Source organism: Neopsephotus bourkii, unplaced genomic scaffold (assembly GCF_033783945.1).
Source record: "Neopsephotus bourkii isolate Nb327-2 ecotype Australia unplaced genomic scaffold, CSIRO-AGI_Nbou_v1 NB_281, whole genome shotgun sequence".
Taxonomy (NCBI): Eukaryota; Metazoa; Chordata; class Aves; order Psittaciformes; family Psittacidae; genus Neopsephotus; species Neopsephotus bourkii.
Window position 1 is genome coordinate 1,354,738 of NW_026900790.1, and position 25,607 is coordinate 1,380,344.

At 47.1% G+C, this 25,607-nt stretch overlaps 1 protein-coding gene across 1 annotated transcript in view; it reads left to right on the forward strand.

Moving 5' to 3' along the window:
- LOC133208732 (collagen alpha-1(VII) chain-like) overlaps nucleotides 1–25,607 on the forward strand; it is a 117,171-nt gene that overhangs the window by 35,026 nt on the left and 56,538 nt on the right. Inside the window, exons 20-52 of the mRNA XM_061346820.1 lie at nucleotides 940–1,086; nucleotides 1,260–1,454; nucleotides 1,781–1,920; nucleotides 3,540–3,663; nucleotides 4,556–4,699; nucleotides 5,006–5,196; nucleotides 5,676–5,807; nucleotides 7,330–7,404; nucleotides 7,725–7,805; nucleotides 7,894–7,920; nucleotides 8,208–8,252; nucleotides 8,943–9,011; nucleotides 9,128–9,214; nucleotides 9,881–9,907; nucleotides 10,066–10,119; nucleotides 10,335–10,406; nucleotides 10,783–10,842; nucleotides 11,027–11,062; nucleotides 13,618–13,653; nucleotides 13,937–13,972; nucleotides 14,802–14,834; nucleotides 15,924–15,995; nucleotides 17,246–17,305; nucleotides 18,258–18,293; nucleotides 19,344–19,424; nucleotides 20,171–20,206; nucleotides 21,130–21,174; nucleotides 21,386–21,457; nucleotides 22,255–22,290; nucleotides 22,576–22,617; nucleotides 23,288–23,341; nucleotides 24,672–24,710; nucleotides 24,884–24,919. Coding sequence (XP_061202804.1) covers nucleotides 940–1,086; nucleotides 1,260–1,454; nucleotides 1,781–1,920; nucleotides 3,540–3,663; nucleotides 4,556–4,699; nucleotides 5,006–5,196; nucleotides 5,676–5,807; nucleotides 7,330–7,404; nucleotides 7,725–7,805; nucleotides 7,894–7,920; nucleotides 8,208–8,252; nucleotides 8,943–9,011; nucleotides 9,128–9,214; nucleotides 9,881–9,907; nucleotides 10,066–10,119; nucleotides 10,335–10,406; nucleotides 10,783–10,842; nucleotides 11,027–11,062; nucleotides 13,618–13,653; nucleotides 13,937–13,972; nucleotides 14,802–14,834; nucleotides 15,924–15,995; nucleotides 17,246–17,305; nucleotides 18,258–18,293; nucleotides 19,344–19,424; nucleotides 20,171–20,206; nucleotides 21,130–21,174; nucleotides 21,386–21,457; nucleotides 22,255–22,290; nucleotides 22,576–22,617; nucleotides 23,288–23,341; nucleotides 24,672–24,710; nucleotides 24,884–24,919 — 2,420 coding nt within the window. The remainder of the gene's footprint in view (nucleotides 1–939; nucleotides 1,087–1,259; nucleotides 1,455–1,780; nucleotides 1,921–3,539; nucleotides 3,664–4,555; nucleotides 4,700–5,005; nucleotides 5,197–5,675; nucleotides 5,808–7,329; nucleotides 7,405–7,724; nucleotides 7,806–7,893; nucleotides 7,921–8,207; nucleotides 8,253–8,942; nucleotides 9,012–9,127; nucleotides 9,215–9,880; nucleotides 9,908–10,065; nucleotides 10,120–10,334; nucleotides 10,407–10,782; nucleotides 10,843–11,026; nucleotides 11,063–13,617; nucleotides 13,654–13,936; nucleotides 13,973–14,801; nucleotides 14,835–15,923; nucleotides 15,996–17,245; nucleotides 17,306–18,257; nucleotides 18,294–19,343; nucleotides 19,425–20,170; nucleotides 20,207–21,129; nucleotides 21,175–21,385; nucleotides 21,458–22,254; nucleotides 22,291–22,575; nucleotides 22,618–23,287; nucleotides 23,342–24,671; nucleotides 24,711–24,883; nucleotides 24,920–25,607) is intronic.

Sequence of the window (25,607 nt, forward strand, 5' to 3'; positions counted from 1 at the left end):
GCGCTGCTCAGTGGTGTAGCTGCAAAAGGAGAAGTAGCTGAACTTGCCTGTTTGGTAGTCTAGAGTGGGTGGTAGACTCCTGTAGATCTGTGCTTCACCAGTGCTGTCAGCTTGTGTTTCACACATCATATTTCTTTGGGCAAGGAAAAAGGCATCTTAAACCAGTTACTATTTTAACTACCCAAAGGGAGAGAAGTAGAATGGTTTGAGTCAAACTCGAAGAAGGAGCAAAATCTCCCTTCCAAAATTCTGGGGAGTAATTGAGAACATTTAATGAAAATGGAATAATCATTTATGCTGAGTAATTTCTTTCCATAGGAATTGAGCTTTTTCATATTTTTGAAGGGAAAATATTGTTTCAGAAAGAAAAGGTGTAAGTTCCACTTTGAACAGTGCCAAAACTCTTCGTTCAGTATTTCCAAAATAAGACACTTCTAAAATGTCAAAACATGATTATGACATTTTTTGCAGATTTTTTCCTATCATTATTTTAAATCCAAACCATCCATTGTATTTCTCAAGTAAGTTTGATTCAACTTTTCATCAAACTTCCCATTCATCAACAAAAAAGCCTGTTTCTAACCATGCCAACCACTGCAACCATTGGTCTATCACAGAGCTCAGCCTCAGGCACCACTTAAAGCAAATGCCCTCTCTAAATACTTGTACAAATTCCAATTTTCTTTTCCTGTTCATGTACTCGAAAATTCCCTTTTTGCATGCAAACAAGCTTATTTCATCTGGTTTAGGACCTGACCATTGCAGTTTGCAAACATGTCTTACCAAGAGCCTCCGCTCTGAAGCCAAGGACCCAACTTATACCCAAGCTCCCGTTTGTCCAAGTTGATGTTATTGGAAGATGGATGCTGCAGAAATGGGAGTTATTTTGAGTTTCTCTGGCTCCCAGTCAATGCATGGTTTCTTTTCCCTTTTTCACAGCTTCTGATGTTTCCCAGGAACTGTTACCAGCAGCTTCTAGCTCGTATCGAGTGATGGGGCTGAGTGCCAAGGAGATGTATTTGTTTTCTATAAGAGCAGTCTTTGGAGATGCCAAGGGACCAGAAACAACTCTCCTTGGGCAAACAGGTATGAAGGCTGGAGACTTGTGTAGCGGTTTTATCTAGGTAAATGCTATTGAGGCTAATTTCTTGGCTTCTTTGCCATTATGACTTTTGGTAGATTGTGGCATCATGACTAAAAGAGGTTTAAAACATAACTAAAAGAGGTTTAAAAACACCTCTTCTGTTTGTCTCTTACAGCGGGACCTCACATAGGGTCACCTGCACCTATCACTCCAAGTGAATTGGATATGATGATATCTACATCCATATCTCCCAGCAATGTGGGGACCACTCCTCTTCCACTGGCCACCACCACAAATCTACCACTAACCCCAGAGACCCCACTATCAACCACTGCAGTGTCTTCACTGCTGACGACTGTCCCTGGGCCAAGTGAGTGTGTATCTGTGCGTGATATGATAATGATGTAGCAGTAGGCCAAAAACCACCAGGGACAATGGTCTTCTCTGATCTCAGAAGCAAAAGTAGCCTTTATTCATTGAGTAGTGAGAGGGGACAGTATCAGGCAAAGGGAAGACACAAAGCCTATAAAATGGAATGAAGCTCTTAGAACTATGCGGGGGAAGGTGCTGCCTGCTCATTCACCCGCTCTGGGCATCACAAGAGGTATTGGGTTTGTTTTGTTGCTCTGAACATAAAGAAGCATGCTTCTGCTTTAGGAACCCCCAGTTTACAGAGATCCTCTCTTCCCTTTGCAGTCTGTGGCAAGTTCAAAGCAGACATTGGGTTCCTGGTGGATGAATCCTCGAGCATTGGCCAAAGCAATTTCAATAAAGTGAAGGATTTTCTCTTCCGGATCATATCCTATTTCCCTAAGATTGGGCCTGAAGGGACACAGGCAAGATTTTGTTCTTCTCTTTCCTGAAGGTGTTTTCCTTCCAAGTGTTCACCATTTGCTCACCCTTGCTATGAGAGCAGTCTGTTTGCTTACATGTTGTTTATCAGAAGGACTAAGTGCTCTGCCTAAAGACGTGTATTTGTCCAACAAAGACACGAACAGAAGTCTCCTAAATGTCAGCTTACTCATTTGGATCTATTTCCATTTCTTGGTTATTTTTCCAAGACCAGAAATTCAACAGGAATAAAACAAATTCCAGATCCACTGAAATGGTGTCTAGGTTATGGAGTCCAGGGATGTGTTAGGAGCATGTACCCCTTTAGTGCCCCATTTGTGCCCACATCCACACTGCTGATGGTTAGAGACCCAAGCTGGGGCCCAGATGGGAGACAAGGCACATACCAGCAGATGCCTCCTCTAGACAAGCAGAGGATGAGATCCCCAGGCTGTGCTGTGAAACACCCCAAGGACAAATGAAGCCTACAGCAAATGACAGCAAAGCCAATGGGAAGACCCAGTAGATCATTTATTTGGGGTCATTTGTGCTTAATTAATGTAATATTTGAACTAGCTTTTCAAATAAAGAGACCTACATAGCCCCCTTTCAGTTGATCAGGAGATGGGAACTTCTTGCACTTGCTTTGCAAGCAGCTTTGAAGCTTTAGGTACATGATGCAGTTGCCCCAGCTTATCAGAGAATTCTGGGGAGATGAAAACAATTTAGGTCCTATAATATGAGATGAGTAGATCTCTGTTGACTGCAAAAGGAAGCCAGCAAGGGTTTCATTCAGGAGGTGTTGGGTGGGTTTGTGTGTGTTTGGTTTTTTGGGGGGGTTGGGTGTTTTTGGGTTTTTGGGATTCTGTGATTCTGTGATGGTGCTGCTATAGGAGGTACTGCAGCAGGAGATTCTCCCAGCCAGCCATGAGCAGCCTGAAGTGTGCCAGTCTTCTGCCAGTTGTATTCTGTATCCACCAGCCTGTGCAGGAATCTCTGATGCCCTGGAGAGTCAGAAAGAGTATCTTACCTACCCTTAAGCATATGGATTGTGCCCTGTGTGCCTGCCAACCTGACAGACATTTTTGTTCCTGGTTTCAGTCTGGAAGAAACACAATCTCTTGTCTCTGTTCTTTTTGCACCACAACTAGTTATCATCTAACTAGTATTAGCTATCTAATTAATGTATCATAGAATAGTTAGGGTTGGAAAGGACCTTAAGATCAGCAAGTTCCAACCCCCCTGCCATAGGCAGGGACACCTCGCTCTAAACCATATCACCCAAGGCCTCGTCCAACCTGGCCTTGAACACTGCCAGGGATGGAGCATTCACAACCTCCCTGGGCAACCCATTCCAGTGCCTCACCACCCTAACAGGAAAGAATTTCCTCCTTATATCCAATCTAAACTTCCCCTGTTTAAGTTTTAACCCATTACCCCTTGTCCTCTCACTACAGTCCCTAATGAAGAGTCCCTCCCCAGCATCCCTATAGGCCCCCTTCAGATACTGGAAGGCTGCTCTGAGGTCTCCACATATCATCTAACTCAAGGCAGTTTACTGAGTGATGGCACATTTGTTGTGTGCCTGAGCCCTCCATGTTTTTAACCCCCTTCTCTTTGGCAGGTTGCTGTTGCTCAATACAGTGAGGAGCCCAGGGCAGCCTTCTACTTCAACCAGCACCATGACCGCAACAGTGCCCTGAAAGCCATCAAGGGGCTGCACTATACTGGAGGCAACACAAGAACGGGTGGGTATGGCTGAGCTGCAGACATGGGGTTGACCTTCTAGCCCCAAGACAGAGTCTGAAAGCCAGGGAAAGCATTTGAGTGTTTTGAACCCATTTACTTGGTTAGAAAGTTATGGCCCAAAGTTCTTTAAAGTTTGAGGACGGAGAATTGAATGTAGTTTGATTGCTAGGGTTGGTCTTTCCAAGTAGCCTGATGTCCTATATCTACATACCAGTTTTACTGCTGGGTTCCCCTTCATAATTTTATAACCTTGCCTGCACTTGAAGGAGGTTTTTATACCTGGCTTGGAGATAAACCCCATAGACATTAGGTGAGGAGAGCTGATGCTGGAGCATCTTTATTGCTCACTGTATGCACATTTTCATCAGCAAAGTCTGTTATTGCCTTGTATAACCCAAGCAACAAAACTATGTGCCCTGTCCTATTTTCATCACCTAATATCCTTTGTTCCCATGTGTTGACAAGTGGAACAGCTCTTCATTAGCTCAGGGTATCAGAAATCCAGACACTTTTGGTTTATGTAGTTCAAAAGCTCAGAGACAGGCAGGACTTTCCAACTGCTTATTCCCAGAGGGACAATAGGGTTTACCTGGATCCCTGAAGGTACATGAGCAGTAATACTAAGTTGAAAGTAGCTTGTTTTAACCTTACCATTTCTAAATGGCCCAAATAATGTCTTCCCATCAGTCAGCATAAAGGGAAGCTTTGAGGCATCAGTGTGTGTTAACTGAAGGCTTAAATACCTCCTCCTGGCTCAGTAGTACTGGTCAGGAACACAGAAAAATGAGGCTGATCCAAATACAAGAACAGGTCAGAAAAAGCAGGGGTGAAACCGGTCAGACTGCAAATTCCTGGGTAATGCTGCCTCTAATCCTTTTTATGTTTGCTCAGGTCGTGGTATAAGCTACATGCTGAAGGAGCTATTTCAATCCTCCAGAGGGATGAGACCAGATTTCCCTCACATGATGGTGCTCGTGACTGATGGGCAATCCCAGGATGATGTGTTGCCACCAGCCAGAGTAGCCCATGCTTTGGGTAAGAGTTTCCCTGTTGCATTTCCCTGAGTCCTTGGTTCTCCATGGATTTCCAAGGGGTGCAAGGTGGTACACTGTGTGATGTGTGTGTTCTGGCTCTCTTCACTCCTTTATCTTTGCTTCTTTCTGCTCCTAGCTTGTGTCTCTTTTCTTTTGCTATAGCTCACACATGCTGCTTCAGGTCTGTTCTCATGTTATAGGAGTAACTGATCCCAGCAGAGGATATTAACAGGAAAATGGTGATGAAGGGTTTGTAAACTCTGACCTCAAACACTTTTGCTTCAATTGGGTGATCAATGTGTTTCAGGGATCCGCGTCATTGCTGTGGGTGTCTCAGGAGCTGACCCCATTGAGCTCAACAGCATCGTGCTGCAGCAGAACCTCCAAAATGTGTTCTATGTCAGCACATTTGATGACCTACCTCATATCCTCAGAGAGCTCATAGAAGTCATTTGTTCTGACCCACAGCCTTCAGGGACCCAGCTACCATCTGGGGAGGTGAGATCCTTCTTAGAGCTTTGACTATGAGCCATCTCTTGGTGTGGGTCATGCACACAAAGGGCAATCTTCTTCCTCAGGCAAAGTTTTAAAGCAAAGTTAGAACAGATTTAGGACACTAGGTCCAATCCTGACCTCACTGTCCAACCCTAGAGATAAGGAACAAAGTTTGATATCAAGGGGGTGGAATTGGGGAAGCCAGACCATGGGTTTGGAAGCTTTGTTGAATAAAGCCACTGCAGAGCACTTGGGTGTGTTATAAATTCATTGCCCTCTTCTAACTATGGTTGATGGGTCATTGGTACGGATGTGAGCTCTTCTGCAGAGTATCTCCAACAGTGATATTTTATGGCTGTTTCAATGAAAAGGTTGGTGATATAAAAGCACAGAGATGTCTTGAGACCTGCTGAAGGTTGTTGTTTGGTGTCTGGTTGCAAAGCCTGCAGGATCACTAATCTAAGCCAACCTCCATGCTGTAGGTTGCCAGACATGAAGCTGACAAGCGGTTACCGTTTGGTGACACAGAGAGCGAGCCACACATCCCTGATCCATCATCAACCGAACAGCATATCCAAAGAGGAGAGAAGGCTTGTGGTCCTTGGTGTTTAAAGGTGAGAATTAGTTCATTGGTGTCTGCTTAGGGGACTATATTTAAAGAAACATTGATGACTGCTCTGATCAGGTCACTTCTCATATCTGTGTGGTGTGGAGTTATATCAGTGTCAAGACCCTTAACTTTGGAAACCATGTCCATGATTGGGAAGGTCATCCTAGAAGCTACCATTTCAGCATGGGAAATGCAGCAGCCTCCTGTGCTCCTTCCCAGCAAACCAATGAGCTGCAGGCCTTCCATAGAGCCCACATCATATCTACCCATGCAGATGTCCCAGATGTTCTGTGGCATCTCAGATAGCTCTAGGCTCCATGGGAGCCACTGAAAAGACCAAGCAGCTGCCACTGCTCCTGACTTCAGAAATAAAATGTGAGGAGGCAAATCTACCCACTCCTTCCATCAAGCAGAAAGCCAGAGGACATGAAGAACAGTAGAACAGACCCAGAGCCCATGTGCTGGTCTAGTGAGTTGACTGGTGTGGCTTGTAGCTAACAAGATTGAGCAGTCTGTGTTAGCTTTATAGAATCATAGAATCATAGAATTGTTAGGGTTGGAAAGGACCTTAAGATCATCAAGTTCCAACCCCCCTGCCATGGGCAGGGACACCTCGCTCTAAACCATATCACCCAAGGCCTCGTCCAACCTGGCCTTGAACACTGCCAGGGATGGAGCATTCACAACCTCCTTGAGCAACCCATTCCAGTGCCTCACCACCCTAACAGGAAAGAATTTCCTCCTTATATCCAATCTAAACTTCCCCTGTTTAAGTTTTAACCCATTTCCCCTTGTCCTATCACTACAGTCCCTAATGAAGAGTCCATCCCCAGCATCCCTATAGACCCCCTTCAGATACTGGAAGGCTGCTATGAGGTCTCCACGCAGCCTTCTCTTCTCCAGGCTGAACAGCCCCTCTCTAGTAGCTTGGTCAGTGTGGTCCGCCAAGTCTGGTCATGATTCAGTTCATAGACAGGTGTCTACACTGAAGTGAAGTTGATGCTGTGGCAGTCTAAAATGAGGTGAGATGAATGTTGTCCATGGATGGTTGAATTAGGGTCTTTATATCTCTGCCAAACTTATTTCTACAGTTTCTTCCGTGGTGGGTAAGAAGAATTGCATTGATGCTATCCTGAAGTCTTGTAGATATGTAACCAAGAATACTTAGAGTGTCACTGAGACAGAAAGAAGATCCTGAACTGTAGATGACATGGGCCAAGACTACTTGAGGCATCAAAACATCCCCTGACTGCATTTTGTCCTCATACAACTCTGTGTTCTTCATTCTGTTCTCCCAATTTTGGTGCAAACCAAAGACAAAATAAATAATGTATGACCTCCAAGGGACTTTAAATAGTGTGAGGATAGGAACAGGTCTTCTGGATGGTCAGCTCTGCTTCTTGCTTTTGTTGCATAAGGCAAGCTTGCCAGTCTGTGTTTCATGATCACTCTGGTTTGAGTTTATTTGCTGTCCTTTGGTGGATAATAATTTCCTGATCATATTCTGTTTTCCTTTTCCTTTCCAGAGCTCCAGGGCTTCACCAGCTCATGGTGGCTATGACCCATACAGCTTTACTACAAAGGGAGAGAAAGGAGAGCGGGTGAGTTCACCAGCATGAACCATCCACTCAGTTGATTAATATCTATCTAAATGGTTAGAACCAAGGAAGAGATTAGAACCAAGGAATCATCTTCAGATCTTTCACGTTGGTGTTTTGGCCTATCTGGTTCCATGGTGGCTTTGAAAATTGGGCAAATGGGAACTAATATGTGTACATATGTGTGCTGGCAACTGGGGACTCTCACAAGAGATGCTTTTTGAGAGGTACATCACTTTGGGTTATACCCAAAGTTCTTGAAGCTCTTTGGGTTTGCAGGTCTGGGCCCATAACCTACATGCTGTTACTTTCCCCATGTTTAGGGTCTACCTGGGAAGGATGGCATTCCCGGGCTGCCGGGCAGACCGGGGCGGACAGGTCCTCCTGGTCCCCCTGGACTCATGGTATGTATTTGCTCTAACAAGCTTTGTCCAAGTGCCATTGAAGAGAACAGTAACCATGGCTCTCTAATCTTTCTCTCCTGTTTTGCAGGGTCCTCCTGGCATCCAAGGAGATGTTGTAAGTAAGAATGCACAGCATCCATTGGTTCTTGGGCATACTGTACTGTTACTACATCAGGTGTCCATCCTACATGCACCCATCACTAGAGAAGGACATACAACACACTGGCCCCACAGGTGACAAATACATGGTTATCATCAATGTTGGGACAGAAATCTATTTTCATATTCACTTTAAAAGCAAATGGAATTTTATTAGAAGCAGATCTGTAACGTGAACATTCCACAATGATGGTCTTATGGGTGCTTTGCTGTTTAATGAAGCAGGATGTGTTTTAATTCCAGGGATCTCCTGGCTATCCAGGACCAGCGGGGCCAAAAGGAGACAGAGTGAGTTTAATTCCTATGTTTCATTGGCAAAAAGCTACTGCATTGCTCTGCTCTCTAATTTCTGGGCATCCACAGTGACCTTGGGTTAATATGAGCTTCTGAGCTCCATTAACAAGCCCTACACAAGTCTCCAGCTTGGGGAGTTGGTCTTCAGCTTTGCTAGGTGGAAGCTAATGTCTTTATGGAGAAAAGTGCTCAGTCCTTGTCACAGGCTCTTGGCACATCTTGGCTATTTGCAGAAGGAGGTAGCCCTGAGTTGGGTCATTCTGCCTTTTTGAGTTTCCATTATGAACAAGCCTGTTTGCATACCTTTAGGACACAGAAAGGTAAGGCTTCATGACCGGTTGTAGGCAGATCCCAGGAGCAATTGTTCTGTCTTTCCCAAAGCCCCAGTGCACATTCCTCCTTCTTCCTTGCATCCACCTGTATGGCTACAGATCATGGAACAGATCCTGCTGAAAGCCAACCTTTTATTCTTCCCCTGGGATTAATTTTCTTCCATGCCAGTAAGCAAACCTCATGTCATAGCTGTTCTGGTACCTCTGTTAAGGTGTTTCTGCAAGTAGGTGGTTTGAAAACAGCTGTTTGGCTTTAAAGTTGCTTTTGCACACCATGAAGTTGCCTCTAAGTCATGATACTGCCTGTCTGCTTGGTGAAGCTAAGAATGAATCCTTCTCCCTTTGTGCTCAGGGTGAACCAGGCTATGTACTGGGAGGAGTGGAGGTGATTCCTGGACGCAATGGGCAGCCTGGACCCCCTGTGAGTATCACACCCAGGGTGTGCTGGACCCTTCAGCCTCCCAAGGGCTAGCAGAGAAAGGAAGGGAGCAGTGAGAGAGCCCACATCCATCCCTATCCTGGTTTTCATTGTTGCAGGGACAAAAAGGGCAGCCAGGGGTTCCAGGGGTAGCAGGACCACCAGGTTTACCAGGGCCACAGGGGCCACCAGGCATCCCCATCAAGGTAAGTGTGATTTGAAGCTTGGTTCTGTGATATGCCACAGAAGGAGGAGATGCAGCATAGCCCATAATCTGGATACTCTTCAATCAAGGGCCCTGGGAATGCACATTTCTCCTCTCCATCATGGGATTCTCTCATTGAGATATCAGAGGAGGCATTGCAAAGTGTGCCTATCATCAGGGCCCTGCTGTTGAACACAGTGAGAGCTGATGGTGGAACTTGGAATGGTTACAGTTAGCCTCATCTGACATGGGACTAGATTCAATGGCTGCCAAGCCTTTTCCAGCTCCAACAACATCCCTAGGACAGCTGTGCAGTGATTGGAGTGGAATTCACAGTATCACTTGTGCTGTGCCAAAACTGGCCTGATGGTCATCACCAAATGTCTCCTTGCACTGGGGATGGGTTAGAAAGACGCAGCAGACACCAGGAGACCTAAACTCCCCTGCTTTACCCAAAGGGATGAGGGGTTGACACCAGGTATTGCAAATTGAGGTATCTGGACCATTCAAGATAGCAGAAACCTCTGCTAAAGCTCTATCTTCCCTTGGGGATGAGGATTTTGGTCTCTGGGTTTGTCAGCCTGCAGGAGCTTTTTACTGGGACTTACAGATGACCCCTCTCTAAATTACCACCCTATGGTAATTCACATCGTCCTTTGTGTTTCAGGGTGAACCAGGGGATTCAGGCATCAGGGTAAGTACTTGAGATTGGCTTTACTTCTGCATGTGATGAGAAGCATTTATTAGTAGTATTTCTAAGCTGGCAATAGGCTTTCATACCTATTAGGTGTCCATCAAGACTCATAAAGGGCTGCTGGGACATGCAGTGACACTGTCCTGTGCTCCATGTAGGGCCCTCCTGGGAGGAATGGCCTCAAGGGTGACAGGGGAGGCATAGGAGAGCCAGTGAGTGGTTCGCCAATGGCCAGTTCATAGAACCACAGAGCGGTTTGGGTTGGAAAAGACCTTAAGGTCATCCAGTTCCAACTCCCTAGGTAGACACCAGGGTATATATTTCTCTGCTTGTGTTTCTGCAGACTTAAAACTAAACCTTTTCTTTAGTAGGATTGGTAACAGCCGGTTTGGAAGAGAAAGATTTGATGCTGTATCTTTCTTTTCAGGGGAAACCTGGCTTGCCGGGCCCTGTGGGGCCACATGGTGTTCCTGGACTGCCTGGACCAAGGGGAGAAAAGGTCATTACTTAGATACCTGCTGAATCCATCAGCTAGGAATAGCTGAGACAAAGTAATAGGAAGGTCGACATGTGGGGAGGCACACTGGGGTCTTCCACCATTCCCCTTCTCTCCCTGCTTGTAGGGGTTGGAGTTTGTGTGTGGTTGAATACATGCTCCATCTCCATCCAAGTCTATCATCCTCTGCATCCTCTTGTTTCCAGTCAGTGGAAGATCTCCTCTGTGGTTCCTGCTCTCAAGAACAGTGTTTCCTCCCAGACATGGCCCAAGCCCTGCATGCTTGCTGTCCACTCGATATAGGGTTGCTCCATTGAATGCCACATTCTGCAACCTTGGGGACCAGCTTTCCTGAGTGAATGCTGTGCTTTCCTTATAGGGGATTGCAGGAACTGGTATTCCTGGCACTGCTGGAATGAAGGGGGAGGAAGGAGAGCAGGTTTGTTGGCAATTTTGATTGGGATTTGCAGCTAAAATCCCTTTGGAGGGTTCAGTGTTTCCAGAGTCCCCTCCAATACCTCTTATCAAGGTGTTCCTTGGAGGGCACATCCTGTGGTTACAAACTAAGAAGGGAAGACATCGGGTTTCAAAGTCTGAGTTTTCATTGTTTCTCCTGTTTCTAGGGGGTTATGGGACCTCCAGGAGCACCAGGACCAAAGGTGGGTACTGAAATGCTGAACCTGAGTCCCTGTGCCTGGTACTCAGGTGCCAAGGAAAGTGTCTGGCTCTGACCATCATCATAGACTGCAGGAATATTGCGGCATCCTTAGATTTGTAGAGCACATCGCATTGTCATAGGCTGTGGGAATATTGACCCTCTACGCAAAAGCTAAGAGGGAGTAATTCTACACATCAGCAGTCCCTGGTCTGTGGGAGTCATTGCTGCACAGACCTGGAATGGTAGCAAGATGTGGTTTTTTTAATCAAATAATAAATGGCATTTCTGTGGCCAGTGAAACTCTATAGAACTGTGGGAATTCACTTTAAATGTGTTTGGGGAGGAAGGTGTAAAGAGCAGGTTGTCTCACATCTGCATTTTTGACAGCCTCCTCCAGGCCAGATTCACTCCCAGATATCCAGTGGAGAAAGATCACCCCTGTGAGAGGTGATTGATCCCATCCTGAAGTTCCATTCTTCTAATGGAAGTGCCCATTTTTTTCCAACTCTTGGAGGAAAAAAGAACCTTGACCAATTCTCTCGCCATACTTAAGAGCGTGGCATTGGTGGAGAGGAATGATTTTGGCTTCAGATGCTGCCAGATGAAAGAGACTGGAAAAATATAGCTCCAGTTCAAATCTGGTAACTCTGCTGTGAAGCCAAAGATGACACAGGACAAGGAAGGGACTCAAGCAGGAAATAAAGCTGCAAGAAACCTGGAGAGGGGCTTGGGACAAGGGCCTGTAGGGACAGGCCAAGGGGAATGGCTTGAACCTGCCCGAGGGGAGACTGAGCTGAGCTCTTAGGCACACGCTCTTCCCTGTGAGGGTGCTGAGGCGCTGGCACAGGGTGCCCAGAGAAGCTGTGGCTGCCCCATCCCTGGCAGTGCTCAAGGCCAGGTTGGACACAGGGGCTTGGAGCAAGCTGCTCCAGTGGAAGGGGTCCCTGCCTGTGGCAGGGGTTGGAACTGGAGGAGCTTTAAGGTCCCTTCCAACCCAAACCAGTCTGGGATTCTATGAGATTTTAGCAATTTAAGATGAAAAAGCCATATGTAAATAGAGAAGCTGTAGTATCATAGAGAACTGTAGTAACTGTGCCCTGGACCAGTATCTCACTTTACTCCTTTTGGTTATGCTCAGTCTGATCAAGCTCAGACCAGTCCGTACATACATATAGTAATATATGTATATTATATGGTAGATAATTATGGCATAACTATACAGTCATTATGTATTATAATATGCATGCATTTTAATATTAGTCATTATATATAAAGTATGTTTGATTATACAAGAAACCTTAATATATTCTAGATACTCTGCAGGTAATTAATATGCAATATAGCATGGACTATATATATAACATGCTATATATGGTATATAACATGCTATATATGATATATATGTGATAAACTTAACATTTGCTTTTATTTCCATTGCTTTCCTCCCTGCTTTCACAGTCTCCAGTGGAGGGAACATGCTCAGCGTGTTCTGCAGCATGGGAGCCTCCAGTCTCATCCTGCTCTGCCACTGGGGCTTTGCCTTAACTAAAGCATCTTCTGTTTTCCAGGGTAACAAAGGGCAAGGAGGTGTTAAAGGGGAAAAGGTGAGACTGGCCAGCATGGGAGTGCAGAGTAGGAGGGGAAGAAGCTCTGGCTGGTTTTGGGCTCAGGACAGAGCAGTTGAGGTACCTGGCTGGAGATCCAGAGGGAAGGATTTGAGATCTCCCCTAAAGGTTCTCCCAGTTTGACCAGATATAACTGGGCCACATAGGTACACACCACATAACTGTAGGGTTCAAGGAGCTTGCAGCTTGAGGATAGACCTTGCCCCAGTGGCAGGTCCCCAGGACAGTCTGCAGCAAGCAAACACTGACAAACCAACCTGGAATTCTCTCTGATGGTCCATGCTGAGTATCACAGGTTGCTTTTACTGGGCTGTGTTTCAGGTTTGCAGCTCCTGCAGCTGCGCTTGCATTTAGTTATAGCCTCAAAGATCAAAAATCACCTCAAAGAACAAAAGAGACAGCAATATTTCTTCCTAAGAACAGCCACAGAAGTAGGCTGAGTCCTCCCTGAGTCAGTGTTCCTTGCAGGAGCAATGCCATGCGAGCACAACAGGTCCATATACTCAGTGTCCAGTTCTGAGCAGATTCATGGGGCTGGGTTATGGAAAGGACTGACCTAGTCTTGTAGCTCCCATGCATCTCATGAGTATCTCCATACCTTTTCTTGCTTGCAAAGGACCATCTTTGGTATCTTTACCTGGTGTGAGAGCTTGTAGCTCTCCACTTGGTCTCCTGCTAGATGGCAATAAGGCATCCTGGAGATCAGCATCAAATCATAGAATAGTTAGGGTTCGAAAGGACCTTAAGATCACACGGGGATTTCTGTTTCTCACCCAAGAGTCCTTATAGCCAATCTGTCTCGTAGTTAGTGAAAGATTGGGCTGAAGATCTTCCTTCTTCCCTCTGGCTGGGAGCTTCTCACTGCAGAAGAGACCAACAGTTGCTGACTCTGATTTCAGCCTGGTGGAAATTCTGTTGTGATGTCTTACAGGGACTCGCAGGACCTCCAGGGCAGAAAGGAGACCAAGTAAGTAAAGCAGTAAGAGCACAAGATGCTTCAATAGCTCAGGTGAAGCCATCCTGACTGTCCCAGCTTGTTCCATGTGTGCAGCTTTTGCAAGCACTGTCGAGTGTGTTTATAGATAGATGAAGCCAGCAGGGAGGTGCTTAAGCTCAGCATCTCGTCTCTGTTTTGCTCTTGTGCTTCTGAGATGAGTTTTGGGCTGTTTTAAGGAACAGATGGGGGAAGGCAATGGGCAGGTATTTTTCACTGCCCCAGATTGTTCATTTTATGTCCTTTTGCCTTGCAGGGAAACCCAGGATTTCCAGGTGCTCCAGCTATGGGGGTAACTATGAGCAAATTACAGCCCTTCTTGTGCTATAGCTATAAGGCATCACCACCAGCAGTGCCCATAGACCAAGAGAGATGTGTCCCACTGAACTGCAGGAAGAACTAACAGACCCGTTCCCTGTCCCTCCAGCCTTCTGCTCCCTTGATCCACTTCTTGAATACCCAGCCATTGCACCCCAGTTGCCCACTGTCTTCTCAAAGGAGCTTCACTGCTATTAAGGAAACACAAGGATAAAGCCTCCCAGCACTGAAACGCTGTGCTCCAGACCTATTCTCCTGCTCTAGCTCCTCATTCCCTATGGGAATGCTTTAGTCTCTGCTGAAGAAGCACTGCTCTTCATGTCCTCAAAATGCTAGGGCAGCTTTGAGGTGAAACCTTGGTGGTGGCCACCTCTGCGTGCCCCATGGCATTGTTGCAAGGGAGCACATGGAGGTTGTTTTAAGGACTGAGATCCACCACCAGGACAAACTGATGTGTCCTGGAGGATACTGGAATGAGCAGGGACATTGCTGTCTGAAGGTTGGTCCTTGGTGTGTGTTAGAGAAGGCTACAGCAGAGAAGAGAAGGCTACCAATAACACACATGAGTGACCATTCATTCCCATCTCTGGAGCCAAAACCTATTGAAGTTGGTGGGGTTCCTCATAAGCTTCACTGGGATTGGGATTTGGCTTGTTGTCTTTTCTAGCCATGAGTGCTGGTCATGGGTTTCCTATCCCATAGCAAGGCTGAGATTCTCTTGCTTTGGAAAAGGTAAAATGAATAGACCCTCTTTTGAACATCCTTTTCCTAAATAAGAGAGCATTTCTGTGATTTATCCTCAGGTTTTGGGACCTCCAGGAAAGAAGGGTGTCAGGGTAAGTCCATTAATCAGCACTGCTTGAAACTTAGGTGAGATCTTTGCTTGGAACAGGGAAGGTCGTACCATGTTTCACCATGTGAATCCTATCTCCCTTGTGATTGACTAGGAGGAGAGGTTGAAGTAGTAGCAACAGCCTTGCCCTGCTGGTATTTCTTTGCTTTTATTAACATTTTGTATCTGTCATTCTCTTCCTAGCCCTATTCTGCAGGGAAAACTGGGATTTCCATGTGCTAGTTTTGGAAGGGAGACATCACTCAAGTGCAAATCCAGCCACTCACAGAAGCTGGTTTCCAACCAAGGGAGGCATTGACATAAAATCAGAGCAGAACTGAGGCTGGAGGGGACTTCTGGAGGTCTCTAATCCCATCTATTGCTTGAAATAGACCCCACTTCAAAGCTGGGTCGGGTTGCTTGGGGCCTTGTGTGCTGAGCATCCCCATGGATGGAGAGTTCTCCATGTCTTTAGTCCCCTCAAGCAGTATTTGGCCTCCCCATGAGCAGAGGGAATTGAATTTCTCAACCCAAGGAGATGCCCTCCATAACTCCTTTACTCCATATGGATGAGTTTTGCCCTTTTCCTTCTGCTTGGATGTTGGAGTAATCTCCCTTCATTGGTCTTACTGTCCAGACTGCTTAACATTGGTTAGCAAAGTATCTCTATTCCTTCAGGCTGGCTGCATTAGGAAGTGGGCTGGGGTTTTTGCAGTGGCCTCATGATAGAATGTGGCCTGGATTATCTTACATATTTAAGATAATGATAATTATTAAATGATAACCTCATTGCCACCCTTCAGAGAAATAAAAGATCGGGATTTTATCCTGCTTATACCACTATAAATGTACATTTGGTGGTTTACAGCATACCAGTTGCATGGCTGGGGAGGGTGTAAGTCCTGTGATGAGTTTTGTATGGCAGAAGACCAGGTACCACAGAGAAAGCTTCAATGTAAACCCCAAATCGAGTGGATTTGGCAATGGAATGGTTTTCAGAGTGCATTGGAAGTGCAAAATGCACCTCAAGGGAGCCAGATGAACAGGGCTTCCTGCATGGTATTATTAGCTTTGGGAATGCCTTTATGTACAGGGAGACATTGGACCAAGTGGGGCCTTGGGACCACAAGGAGACAAAGGAATGCAAGGAGACAAAGGAGAGAAGGTAACACACTTGCTTTTCTTGGTGCATCCTTTATGGGTAGAAGGGTTTATTTTGTTCATGTCCACGAAGCAAACTCTGAGGCAGATGGAATTCCTTCCCAAGTCTTGCTACCAAGGAGCACCCATGTGCTGAAAGCCAAGGGGGGACTTGTCCCATCTAGAAGTCAAAAGCTCCCTGAAAGGATGTCAGCGAGAGATGCAGTTATGAAAGCTCAGGTCAGGCAGCTGCCCATGGTTGAAAATGAGTAGGGTCTGCTCTGTCCTTTCCTGCAGCTTCAGGTGTGGAAGCTGTGTCCTGAGCTTGGAAGCTGCTCTGGTGAGATGCTGTTACCTCCTGAATCTTGCTTAGCACCAAACACAGTTACAGGAAGGATGGGAAGCAGGTTAACCCTTGAGGGGACTGCACAATAGTGCTGAGGTTAAGACTGCCAACAGTGAGCATGGCATAGGATGTGTTCCCATGAGTGCAACAATGAGTAGAGCAGGGTCATGCCACCACGTTGTGTGCATGGTGATGGAAGAATTGCAGGCAAGGTCTGCAAGATCAGGATGGGTAAGTGAAGCACGTGCTGGGTTCCTCAAATAGAACTCTAGTGAAGGTTGGATATCCACAACAGCATATCCCAGAAGTGGCAAGGAGTGTGATTAGGAGGGGAGAGGGACCATGCTGGAGCAAGTCCAGAGGAGGCCATGAGGTTGATCAGGGGCTGGAGCAGCTCCCATATGGAGACAGGCTGAGAACATTGGGGCTGTTGAGCCTGGAGAAGAGAAGCTGCATGGAGACCTCAGAGCAGCTTCCAGTGTCTGAAGGGAGCTACAAGGATGATGGAGAGGGGCTCTTCATCAGGGACTGGAGTGCTAGGACAAGGGGTGATGGGTTCAAAGTGAAACAGGGGAAGTTCAGGTTGGAGATAAGGCAGAAGCTCTTCCTTCCCTGTGAGGGTGCTGAGGCGCTGGCACAGGGTGCCCAGAGAAGCTGTGGCTGCCCCATCCCTGGCAGTGTTCAAGGCCAGGTTGGACACAGGGGCTTGGAGCAAGCTGCTCCAGTGGAAGGGGTCCCTGCCTGTGGCAGGGGTTGGAGCTGGATGAGCTTTAAGGCCCCTTCCAACACAAACCAATCTGGGATTCTATATGGTGGCCATAAAGGTAAACTGAAAGGCAGCACCAGCACGGGATTTATCTCTTGCTGCGTCTCTGTTGTACATAGAGTTGCATTACACTGATGCACACATCATCATTGATTTTTTGCAGGGAAGTCCAGGTTTCGGCGTTCCAGGTCAACCTGGTCTAAAGGGAGACCCAGGCGACAGGGTGAGTGGGGCAAAAGGCTGGGATGTGGAAAGGGGAGGGCAAAGAAGGCAACTTGGGAGCCTCAGAGATAGAATCTCTCTGTCGCTTCCATGTATGTGAATTTGCTGGGTTTCATCCCTAAGGGAGTTAATACTGAGGTGGTGACAAGGAGCTGGGCTCTCACCCTGTGTTTGATGAGCCCATGGTGGTCTTGTGTGGTGGGGTTTGTCATCCACAGTCAGTGCAAAGGCGTGCAGAAAGAGGATCACTCATGAGCATGCAAGAGGGCACAGATGGTCAGTGCTCAACTGGTAACTCTGCAAACAGCAGAGCCAAGGAAGCCCCATTTCCAAAGGTTTCGTGTCCTAAAAGAGAACTTGACCTTTATCTTCCTGGAACTGTGTCTAAGAAGGTGCAAGCTTCTGTTGGCTCCCATGTGAGTTCACTGATACCTAGTAAGGGTTGGGTTAATGCCTCGGTGTGCCCTTCTACATGGGCATCAATAGTCCCTTCGATTTTAAAGCAGCAAAATCTTGCAAAGCTTACACCTTTGTGGTCCTCAACCTTCTATCAAAGGTGGTCAACCAAGTATTAATGGTTTCAAAGAGCAGCTTTGCAGCAGTGAGCCTGATGTTTGCACCCTTTAGATACAACAGAAGGACCTTCACCCGAAATCCAGTGCCTAAATTCCAATACCTGAAGGGGCTGCAGGAAACCTGGACAAGGGCCTGTAGGGACAGGCCAAGGGGAATGGCTTGAACCTGCCCGAGGGGAGACTGAGCTGAGCTCTTAGGCAGAAGCTCTTCCCTGTGAGGGTGCTGAGGCGCTGGCACAGGGTGCCCAGAGAAGCTGTGGCTGGGTTGGAACTGGAGGAGCTTTAAGGTCCCTTCCAACCCAAACCAGTCTGGGGTTCTATGAGATTATTCTACGTGTATCATTCTTTCCGTGTGACTAATGGCCTGTATCTCTGCAGGGAAATGTAGGTTTGTCTGGCAAACCAGGGCAGAAGGTGAGTGTGTGCAGTGATTGCAACATGTACTGATGTCTGTGTCACCCAAGGCAACTTGAGTCAGGGGTGGTTTATCATTGCCATGGGGCTTGTGTCAAAACATGGGGAGGGCTTAAACACTGAAAGGTCCAAACAGGTCCTGCTTTGCTCGAGTCTCTGTGTGACACACAGAGCCCTGCATAGAATAACAATGAAAAGGTGCTCTTCAATCTTTAACAAGGCCTTAAAAAACCCTGCAAATCCTGGCTTTTAGGATTCCTCCTTGCAAAGGTTCTAAAACAGTCGAGAGAAACATCCCTAATGTGGTGTTCAATGAATCTGTCTCACTGTGAGCATTTCTCAAAGAGCATTGCTCCCCAGGCTGGGCTGAAGGAGCATGTGGATCTGGGAAATGTTACAGCATGATGCATACATAGCCCAGTGAATAGGATATCCAGTCTGGATCAGCTTCACGGGCATGGAGAAACTGGATGTCAAAAGCAGTAAAGGAGAGACATCCAAGACAGGATGTGTCCATGCTGTTGCAAAGCAGAAAAGGCAGCAAAGGGTATTTTGGGTTGGGATGAGGCATGGTGAGGTGGTTGAGTGATGAGGAAAGTGACTTTTACAAAGATCAATCAGGTACCCATCAATGAGAGCTCAACTGGTTTTACACTGGAATACTTAAAACATGGAGGGGGAACTGATCCTGTGTCCACACCATGCTCTCAAGACAGGCCCCATCTCCTGGGTCTCTGCTAATGGGCCACCTCAGCTGAGCTACAGAGCTTCCTGGAGGTGGAGAACCTCATAAAGGTCTGTCCTGCAGTGTCTGCCAAGGCTGGTTGTGTAGTCTGGATGGACTGCATTAGAGATGGATGCTTTCCAGCCTAACCCACTGAGCAAGCAGTATAAACACAGCCCATCATAGGACAGGGTAATGCTCTGAGCCCAAGCTTCAGTCAGGAGCGTGGAAGCAATTGCATGGCTATAGGACCTGGGCATAGTGTCTGAAGTATGAGGACGATGAAATGCAGAAGAGGAATGTAACGACAGTCTTGTTTTCTTTAGGGGGATACAGGCCTGAAGGGACAGAAAGGTGAACCAGGATTACCTGGGAAACCAGGCAAGACCGGACTAAGAGGTAAAGATGTAAGTAGAAGCTATCAATCCAGTCAGATTGATGTCGTGCTGAACCGCTTGGTGTACTGCTCTGTACCAAGCTAACAACTCCACGTTATGCCCTTGCAGTAGCAAGTAGGGACAAGTGACAGGATGGGACCACTCATTCATCTTCTACAGGCTGGGGAAGAGACAGGTCTCAACACAACTGGTTGTGGACAACTACCTCTGATTAGACGTGATGGTTTGCTCATCGAGGGTTCTAATTTCTCCTTTGATCTGCCTGCTCTCCCATTGCAAGTGAGGAGGCAGATCCTTTGCATGTTGTCATCAGGGTGTGCTTTAGGCCATGTTTATTCATGATGTTATTCAGCATCATGTTTTTTCATCATTGAGTCATGGAACTAGGGAACTAGCACAGTGTGCAGCCACAGCAGCCCTCAAGGGCTTGCTTGTGGTTTGAGGGCATAATAGTTACTTCTTAGGATCAAACAAGGTGGTCCCTCACAAATGCATCATAACTGGCTTCTGGAAAGCCTCTGCTAACCACAGGCAGTGAAGACATCTCTTCAGTTCAAAGGACTGAGTTGGTCCCTCAAGATCAAGTGGAATGGGATCATCAAGGGAAGCCACGTTTCTGATCCTGAGGCTCCACACCCTGACTTCAGTCACTGGTGATGTCAAAGCAAGAGCTCTTAACCTGAGTAGGGAATTAGGGTAAAAAGGACTTGGTCATGGGTGGAAGTGAAACCCAGCACTTCTGCATTGTGTTGTAGGGAGAAGCAGGGAGGAAAGGCACCTCTGGGACCAAGGTAATCAATGGGGAGCCCACAACTCCCGGAGTTACATGAGGACCAAATGCAGCTCAGAGCTGGAGCTGTGGGTATAGTGGTGTAGAGAGGGAATGCACTGAGTTAGAGTGAAGGTCTGTCCAGCCCAGCATCCCCAACAGTGACAAACATCCCTGGACATCTTTAGACCAATACAAAAGCAGGATGTCCTCTGTGAGAGGTGATGTCTCATGGGTTGAATAGCCCTTGGAAGACTTTGCTTCCGTTAATTTCCAGCCCACATAAACCCGTATCACCCTCAAAACCCTGGGCAAGGCACTGCATAGGTTAATGAAACAGCAGCTGGAAAACAAATCCCTTTGGTTTGTTTTGAAGCTGACCCATGCTCACTATATTCCCTGTTTACTTGTACTTAGGTTAGGTGAGACCATGAAGAATCCCCTTCATCTTGCCCTTGGCTTTTCTTTCTCTTACTTTAGCTTTGGTTTCATCTTCCAAAGCTACAGGCTGAAAAAGAAAGACCAAAAAACAACTAAACGATGCTTTCTTTGGGAGATAGTTCTTCTGCTCTGCAGCTGATGTGGGAAACAGACTGCCATAAATAACGGTGGGGTTTGGTGGAAATAACCTCATTCTACCCCTAAATATAAACACTCTACAGTCACCCTACACCTTCTGCCCCATTTACTTCATTTATGGGACTGCTGTAAAACACCATCCCTAACTTAAGACATCCCATAAACCTGTCTTTGTCCTGGCTTTCCAAACATTAAGAATGCCAAAGAGGAGATCTAACCTGCCTTAGAGCCACTGAATGGTAGGTGTACTCGGTTCTCTCCCATTAAACTTTTCCTCCAGGTTTAAGTGCAGTAAAATTAGTATCACCAATAAAGGTTCAACCTGATGGAAGCAAGCTTTTAAAAGCTGTTACTCCTCTCTTTCAGGGAGAAGCTGGTGCCCCTGGAGAGCCAGGAAAGAGGGGAATCAGGGTAATAGTTGCTATTACTATCATTTTCTGCCCAGGTTACGATGGGGCATCAGAGGAGGTTGCTCCTTCCCTCTCCATCCCAATGAAAGTCCCCACTTAGAAACATCCGTGTGCATGAAAAGTCATGGAGGGGATAACATTCTAGTTGGATTTACTTCCCTGAGCTGCTGGAAGCTCTATTTCTGTTTGCTTCCCCAAATCCTTCCTTACAGGGTCCACGAGGGCTCCCAGGACGGCCTGGAGAGAAGGGGATAAAAGGCGACACCGGACAACCTGGAAAGGATGTAAGGCAATCCCTAAAGGAGCAGTTGAGGGAGGGTGGACTTGGGATAGTGCAATGCCAATTGGAGAAAGCCATATTCTTCTTCTGCCTTACCGTCTGCAAGGCATAGAAAGCTCCCTCCCTGTCTTCTGGGGAAGGGCATCTCCTCTTCATAGGGAAGATCAGTGCTGTTTCTCCCTCTTGATTGATTACCTAGAGCACAGATTAAAGAGCAGGATGGGCACTGGGGGGGTTCTGAGTGTACAAAACCTTCCCCAGACCCACACTGTTGGAAACAAAATGCTTCTCAGTCTATTGGGTAAGGAAAGGTAATTACGCACTTATGCATTGTGTGGTCTCCCTCTAATAGCTTTGGGAAGCACTAAGACTTTGGGAAGCATTGTCAGAGATCTCAAAGACATGGTGTTTCTGCATACGTTGTGAAACTGAGTAGAGGGAAGTCCCTGCTGAGCCTTCCCACTGAGGCAGAGGTTCATAATCCCACCCCTTATTACATATCAGAGAACCCATCACAGGAGAGATGTTGAAACCCAGATTTCATTAGCTCAAAGATGGGCTTATTCATCCATCAAACACTCAGCTGGCAAGAGACTGCTGAGATCTCCTACCATGGCTTGTTCTCATCCTGTTTCTTTCTCCACCTCCTAGGGGATCACTGGAGAGAAAGGAGACAAGGGTGAACCTGTAGGTTTGCACATTCCCATTTATAACCTTGCATGAGAAAGAGTCTGTTAGGGGGCTCAAATGTTGAATTGCACCACTCACTATTGGGTTTCGGGGTTGGGGGTATCTTCATAGGGTGAGCCTGGGCTGCCTGGCACTCCTGGAAGCACTGTGAGTAGCACCTACTGCTGTTGACCTAGACATTTGTTCAGGGAAGGGGCGTACTGGGATTTATCATGAATCCTGGGTACCACAGAGGACACATTGCCAGAATGTATTGCTTCCAACCATGCATGTTATGGAATGGATTTATCTTCTAGCCTTATCGAAGGTGCAAAGCGATGCAGCTAGCTCCTCTATAGGTATATGCATGAATCCCTCCACAGGTGGTGTGTTATTGATGCTGCAAGGAGACTGTGGCACAGAAAAGCATAAAAGCTTGCTCTTTTTTGGCAGGTATCTTCTCTGGAGAACACCATTACCCTGAAAGGTGACAAGGTAAGAGCTCCTTGCTGCAGAAGGTGGGTATTGAAGTTCAATATGTGATTATTTTCCACATGTTGTGTATTCTGTAGCTTCATTACTTTTACGAGACAGAGTTTGCAAACATAGCCTGAAACTCCTTAAGCAAATACTTGTTCCCACCTCTAGCAACAAAGATCCTCCAACCACAGTGCATCATCCTCTTCATCAGGGACTGGAGTGATAGGGCAAGGGGTGATGGGTTCAAACTGAAACAGGGGAAGTTCAGGTTGGAGATAAGGCAGAAGCTCTTCCCTGTGAGGGTGCCGAGGCGCTGGCACAGGGTGCCCAGAGAAGCTGTGGCTGCCCCATCCCTGGCAGTGTTCAAGGCCAGGTTGGACACAGGGGCTTGGAGCAACCTGCTCCAAGGTGTCCCTGCCCATGGCAGGGGGTTGGGAGTGGATGATCTTAAGGTCCTTTCCAACTCTAACCATTCTGTGTTTCTAAAAGCAGAGCTGCTCCAAATTTAACTTCATTGTGTGAATTAGTATGATAGTTACAAGACAAGGCTGGCTGGTCCATCTGAAAAAAGTGCTGTTAGTTTGGGGCCAGCAAGCAAGAAATGCCACAATGTATGATGAAACCACCATGTTCACTAGCAATTGTAGAGGGATCAAAGAACGAACATGTTCCTTCTTGTTTACAGGGGGATCGAGGGAAGGATGGATTGAAAGGCGAAAGAGGTCCTCCGGGCCCAAAGGTATGTTCTGAATGCGTGGATCATCTTTGTGTTGATGCCATTGTGTTGGGGAGGGGTAGAGCATCCATCTCACGTCTCTTCTGGCTCTCTAAAAGGTTGGGTTTTCAAAGCAGTTTCTGAGATGGGCTCAGAAGCGTGTGGTCACAGTGATGATGTAGTCCTACAACTCCATGAAGCAGATACACAATATTCAGGTCAGGAGATGTTGTTGAGGAGTTGAATGGAATGAAGTTCTAAACTGTTCAGGAATGTTTCTTTCCTTTCCTCCCCACTGCAAGTTGAAGAACACATCAGAAAGGGATGAAAGAAATGGCTTCTGATACCACACACATCTAGAGAACTTTAGAGTTGGAACCAACTCCTTCAGTCGATGGAGAGGAAAAGGGTACAGAAAGCAGCATCAGTGGGTACAGGTAGATCTCCTGATTGGCATGAGATCCAGGTCCTTGTAAAGGCAAAGACTTATCCAGGAGCCTCAGATGTACCCAGTTCAACCAGCGCACCATTGCAGTTCCTGCACCTCATGGAGATGCATCCTTAACCTTGGCATGGAGCTGCAGCACCACTGGGGCCTTCCTGGTGCCCTTCATTCCACCGGAATCTGTCAATGCAGACAGCAGATTTCAGTGAAATGAAGCCCATCAGAGGGGCAGGTCACCCCCACCTCAGCAGATGTCCCTTGCTGCAGTGCTGGACCTCCCAAGCCATTGCAGCTCATCTGTAGCTTCATCTTTGGTGGTGGTGGAGGATCACTCACATGGAGAGTGTCACCATGAGAGCAAGGAGAGATGGACAGCCTGACTATGTGACTTGCTCTTGGGTATCCAACCCGTATTTGACCCAGACTGCATCGTGTGAAGTAGGGCCACCAGCACCACTGGCCACATCCAGAAGGGGCTGTCAACCATGGTGGCACCTTGGCCACCCTTCTCTTTGCTGCTACCTCGGCACTGCTGCCACCACAGTGACAGCATTGGTGGCACCAAGGGGCCTCAAATACTGTTGCTTATTTACATGTTGAACATAGCCAAGAGTTGGAGAAGGGGATTGTGCAAAGCTCTGGTCCAAACGTCATTTTGATGATGCTCTTGTCTGGCTCTGGTCCATACCTGCCCTATATATGCAGACAGCTTTTGTATTCAATGGAGGAGTGAAGGAGCCCATTGACCAGGGGAGGATTGAGCCTGATGGGGCTTAATCTGGGGTTATAGCATCAGCTGGTAGCAGAGTAAGAGTCACATATGTGACTCTTGCCCCTTCTCAGAGCTTCTCTTCTCGCTACTCACTGGGATAATGACTTAGTTAATGGGTTGTTCTTGTTCATTTGAAGGGAGAACCGGGTCCACCAGGCAAAGGAGTGGAAATGCAGGTAAATAAGATTTACAGAGCATATTGATGTTGGAAACACCTCCCTCTGTCTGGGGTTAGGGTGCCAGAGGGGACCCGGTTTGGGTCCATAAGCTTAGCTGTCTGCCACCCACAGCACCAGCTTCCTGGTCTGGACAAGAGAGGGGAAGTTCTGACCCTTCTTTCCTCTTGCAGGATCTGGAGAGGCTTTTTGAAGCAAATGGTATCAAGGTAGGAATGCTTTCACAGAATCACAGAATCCCAAGGGTTGGAGGGGACCTCAAGAGATCATCTGGTCCAACCCCCCTGCAAGAGCAGGGTAACCTAGAGTACATCACACAGGAACTTGTCCAGGCGGGCCTTGAATATCTCCAATGTAGGAGACTCCACAACCCCCCTGGGCAACCTGTTCCAGTGCTCTGTCACTCTCACAGCAAAGAAGTTCTTCCTGATGTTAACATGGAACCTTCTATGCTCCAGTTTACACCCATTGCCCTTTGTCCTATCACTGGACGTCACTGAAAAAAAACCTAGCTCCATCATCCTGACACTCACCCTTTACATATTTGTAAAGCTTTGACCCTCTTCTGACAAGGTGATTGTAATTAAGCTTTTCTATCTGTTCCCTGTGGCCTTCTGGAGATGATGTGTGCTCACCCAGGTCCAGCACTGCACTCACAAGAAGGCAGGGTTATGGCATGTCCTTTTACAGCTCGCCATGTTATATCACAGAGATGCTGCAAGGGCTGGAGCAGCTCTGCTCTGGAACCAGGCTGAGAGAGCTGGGCTGGGGCAGCCTGGAGAAGAGAAGGCTCCTGAAGGGGAGACCTTAGAGCAGCTCCAGTGCCTAAAGGGGCTGCAGGAAAGCTGGAGAGGGGCTTGGGACAAGGGCCTGTAGGGACAGGCCAAGGGGAATGGC